Raw genomic sequence first — 4,798 nt, 5'->3', positions numbered from 1 at the left:
CAATTCGAAACCCAAGGGGGCATCACTTGAGCCTGGCGTCCTAGGACTATAGATTATTCAGAATTGCTATATGTACTTGCAAAAATTTACAACAAAAGAATAGTTGAGGAAACACTCGCCCTTCTCAATTTAAACTGCGAATATTTAGGCCATGCAAGGAAAGAACTCAATGGAGCAACATTGCAAAGAAGTTTTTATAAAATTTTACCCATACACAAAAAATTGTTGTATGTTATTAGGTCAAATAACTCATGGTTATGTTAGACTCTAAAGTTTTTTCCCTTTCAAAATTCACAAATATGTTTTTTACAATATGCCGAATACACTCTTGCAGTTTGCAAATTGAGCACTACAAATGTTGTAGATTTGAAGCATATGTCACCGCAGAACCATGGAACAGGTGTTGTTGGAACCAAAAGAGGGTGACAAAGGTGTTAAGCCTTTTCAGAAAATTAAAAAACAAACAGAGATGTTAAGCTCCAATGGGTAGTATCTTGTGTACGCCTAGCAGCGCTATTTGGAAATTTGTAGCGAGTTTGGCTTTAGAGAGAGAAAGCGAGAGGAAAGAGAGATTGGTAGAGGAGCCAGAGAGAAAGGAACAAAAATATCTGAGGGTAGCAGCCTACCAGTGTGAGGTGGGGGAAACGAGGAATACGAGGAAAGCAGCGGATGGATCCGGACGCTTCACGTGGGCCGATCCACTTCAGGGTGTTGTTGGTGAAAAAGTTTAGTTATAAATACTGTAGTATGTTTCGTTGTTATTTGACAATTAATATTTAATTATAATTTAATTAATATTATTAGGTTCATCTCGTATGAATTAGTTAGACTGTGTAATTAGTTATTTTTTCAATTATATTTAATATTCTATATATGTGTTCGAAAATTTAATATGATGAATACTATAGAGAAAAATTTGAGAACCAAACACTGCCTCAGCAGTTTTTGAGCTTGTGGCCCTCGCTCTCTCTTCTTCTTCCTGGCCAGACTACCCTCCGCCCCTTCCCAGCCTCACATTCTCCTTCGTGGCTTTATTCCTATCAATACGTCTATTTCTTCCCAAAAATTCTTTTTTCCCAGTCTACATTTCCTCTCGGCCACGACAGTCTAGAAAGCATATTGGTACAAATTAGGTGTGGGGGTGTGAAATTTCAATAGGTTATCATTCTTGCCACCAATTTTGAGATGTCATGATTAGTGATCTTGATGCATTTCTTTTTCAAAGCATAAGTTTAAGTATTCCAAAAGACTTTCCACATGTTCATAAAAATAAACTCCGATCCACACTTGCGTGTTAAATTTATATTTTGCATACATAGAAAATATCTTATATTAGTACATATAATAAAATATCCCATGTTTTTTATTCCTCCCTTCTATTTGGGATGTCGCTATTAGTGACCTCAATGTAGATGCCTTCATAACTATTTGTTGGCCTTCTACGGTCTCAGCCGCTGCTAACAATCACTTTCATCGTCCTATATTCATTTCAAACCAGATAACACAAATCTTATTCTTCATCTTTGGCGATCATGTTACTGAAAGAAAGATTCACTTTTCTAGACAATATTTGGATCCCGAGAGAACAAATATGCCATTTTGACTTCTAATTCTGCATTTGAGCCATGGACAAATTAAAGATTTAGTTCTAAGTCTAGAAGCTTAAAACACTATTACAATATGCCTATGGTTTAAGAGCCACAAATGATACCATGAGCATAATAAGTTGATTCTTTTCTTAGTTGAATTAATCACTTGATTTATATGACTATCAATTTGATTAATATTATTCCCCCTAAAAAATCATGTCACATTATTGAGTTACATTCCTCTTAAAACAAAATATAAAAGTATATGATATTGCAACCCGCATCCTGTAGTCACTGTACAAAAATAGCATGTCTAGAAAAAATAAAAAACATTTTAATATAACATTAGATGTAATAAATCAAATAATATATAATATGGAGCCTACTTGTACTCAAAAATTTTGAGATAAGACATTCATAACCTATGCGATTATATTGCGTGTTACCTCCTCAAAATTTTCCCAAATTTAAAACTACAAAACCACCGGTGATAGATAACCCATGGCCAATAGCTGCTGAGCTGTAACCCGGAGAGTGAGGGAGCAAAAAAAAAAAGGCGTGGAATGTCCAGGTGGAGGCTCCCGCGGCCAGTAGTGGGAGCGAAGCGCATCCGCAGAGGATCCTCGGTTAGAGGCTCAAAACCTCTCGCACCCAACCAAACTCCAGCCTCACATCACACCCTCTACTCCCTCCTTCCGTTTACTCGTTCCTCTCCTCACAGCAACACACCACAGAAATCTCTCTCTAGCCTCTCTCTCTACGCTCCGAGAAAGAGGAAACAACGGAGGGGGAAAGAAAGAAGGGTAGTCCTCTGACGGCGAGGCGATCTCCAAGGGCGAGGATCATGGCGGCGGCCGGGGAAGGCGGCAAGGAGAAGGGCCCCGGGGGCGCGTGCGAGCTCTGCGGCGCGGCGGCGCGGGTGTACTGCGGCGCCGACGAGGCCACGCTCTGCTGGGGCTGCGACGCGCAGGTGCACGGCGCCAACTTCCTCGTGGCGCGCCACGCGCGCGCGCTCCTGTGCCGGGGCTGCGCGCGCCCCACGCCGTGGCGCGCCGCGGGGCCGCGCCTGGGGTCCACGGCCTCCCTCTGCGACCGGTGCGTCCGCCGCGGCCCGGGGGCCGCGGGCGCCGGCGGCGCTGGGGCCGACGAGGAGATGGGCGGCGGCCGCGGGGGCGGGGACGAGGAGGATGGCGAGGACGAGGTGGTCGTCGAGGACGACGACGACGACGAGGACGAGGAGGAGGAAGGGGAGGGGGAGAACCAGGTCGTGCCGTGGACGGAGGAGGCCGACGCCACGCCGCCGCCCGTCGCCAGCTCCACGTCCAGCAGCAGCCGGGAGGCCGCCACCAACGGCGCGAATGCTGCCGAGTGCGCAAAGGTGCCGCCTTTATCTCCTCTGCCCCCTCTTCCCCTGCTCCGCCATTTTGGTCGGACTCAAAGATGCGATTTTTCGGCGATGGGTGCGGTTTCCTCGCGAATTGCTGTAGGAAAGACCGGCCATTTCTTTCAATTCATAAACGGCCAGTCATTCTGATGCAATTGTCGCCGTGTCTTTTCCAGGAGGACGTGCCGTGCTCGACGTCGCAGCCAGGCTTGTGCCACTACTCGTCGCCAACGCGCCACGGCGGCCAGAGCGACGAGGCCACCTCCTCCCGGAACGGCGGCCGGTTCCTTGCCTCCCGGCACAGGAAGAGATCACCCTCTGATTTCCTCGGCTCAGGGTCGGCGCAGTCGGGGAGTGGCACGCCGACCAGGAATTGCTCCAACGCGGGCATTGGCCGAAATGGGTGAGTTTGCAAACCTCTTGATCTGAAAGTTCCATGGCATATGCTCAATGAACACTATTATGAACTGCGAGTACCATTCACTGTACTACAAAAATGGAAAAGTCTGGACTTGCGAACATGGATGCAATTATGCATCTTCACAAGCATGATGTGAAGTACAGCGTCATTAAAAAAAGAAAAGAAAATGGCAGATCAATGTTTTATTTTTTTTCAAATAACTTGTAAGTAGCATGACCAGGGAAGAACGAATAAAAAGAAATGTAAGGTGAGCGAATTGATGCAAAGTTTGTACCAAAAGGTTGATAACTACCTATGGGTTCTACGGTCATGAAGTTTCTACTGGCGAAAGGGGTTGCCTACATCATAATGAGAAAGCTTTGCTTGTCTTGTTGAGCGCCATCATATGATGCTTGGAGTGATCTGCAATCCCAGTAGTGCTCTAGCTGATGGGTAGCAAACTTAGCTTTTAGATTATAAAGCATTACATTTCCACTTTTTTGTGGTCTATTTTGAGTGAGTGGCATGAAGATGGCAGGCGAGCTTGTGAGGTGCCAAGTGTCAATTTATGTCACTTATCACACTCCAAGTGCTAAGGTGTTAGTGTTTTAGCATTTGAGACTTGAATGATATTTTGTTGTTCCTAGGATGGCATATGCTATGATTGGTAGTTTGTAAATATTGAGTCACCTTTTGGAAAAAAATTTCTTTGATGACACAATATGGGTTCTGTTTCGTGATTACAATCGAAGTTGCTCATGATAGATTTCTGTTTTGTTATTGCAGATTTACTTGAGGCGGGCAATTTGCGATGATGGTGTAGATGTTGATGCTAACTGCATTAGAATGCCACTTTTGGTGTATCCAAGCATTTGGTGAGGATTGGATCACGACGAGATCAAGCTTCCACCGAGGCATACATCTTTTTCGGTCATCAACTTGCACACTTGAGTTGTCAGGGCAGCCGTCCCAGAACCATGATAGTATTCCCTAAATGGCGACGGCTCGCTGGAGATTGTATATGTTCCCAGTATTCATGTGTTTAATTCCTTCCTCCATTTCTGTTCGTAGATGATGTGTGTTCGCTAACCTAAGGAAAATGATATAGGCTCGCATTTGCTGTGACATTCTTGGATGGTCCACAGTCTGAATGCTTCCTTTTGTGCCCAACTACCTGCTTCTGGTTCATACACAATGTTTGATCAAAATTGGTACCTCTTGTGGTCTTGTGGCTGCAGTGACAGCAGAGAATCGCATGATGCACTGTTGCTCACCTTGCAATGTGCAATTTGGGCAAGTGGCACCGTGGCCTTGAATTCTTAATAGCCCATTCACATGGGATTAGGATATGATTCTTCTGCGGATGCAAAGCTATCTGGTCAAATTAGTGTTCGTAAATGGGAAAATATCCAGCCTGGTAGGAGG

The 4,798-nt window shown here is 45.1% G+C and overlaps 1 protein-coding gene across 1 annotated transcript; it reads left to right on the top strand.

Annotated features, from left to right (window-relative positions):
• The first annotated feature begins 2,245 nt into the window (after positions 1 to 2,245).
• On the top strand, positions 2,246 to 4,546 carry LOC120679911. Its single transcript, XM_039961568.1, has 3 exons — positions 2,246 to 2,967; positions 3,150 to 3,376; positions 4,160 to 4,546. The coding sequence occupies exons 1-3, from the start codon at positions 2,434 to 2,436 to the stop codon at positions 4,167 to 4,169; spliced, it is 771 nt and encodes a 256-aa protein (XP_039817502.1). The 5' UTR covers positions 2,246 to 2,433; the 3' UTR covers positions 4,170 to 4,546.
• The last annotated feature ends 252 nt before the right edge of the window (positions 4,547 to 4,798 follow it).

This window comes from Panicum virgatum, chromosome 6N (assembly GCF_016808335.1).
Source record: "Panicum virgatum strain AP13 chromosome 6N, P.virgatum_v5, whole genome shotgun sequence".
In the NCBI taxonomy this organism is placed as follows: Eukaryota; Viridiplantae; Streptophyta; class Magnoliopsida; order Poales; family Poaceae; genus Panicum; species Panicum virgatum.
Note: the sequence above shows the minus strand (reverse complement) of the source record. Positions and strands in the feature narration are given on the sequence as shown.

Coding starts and splice junctions, on each gene's coding strand:
- LOC120679911 (XM_039961568.1), top strand. CDS start 2,434: ATGGCGGCGGCCGGGGAAGGCGGCAAGGAGAAGGGCCCCGGGGGCGCG. Junction 2,968..3,149: donor ATGCTGCCGAGTGCGCAAAG/GTGCCGCCTTTA, acceptor TGTCTTTTCCAG/GAGGACGTGCCGTGCTCGAC.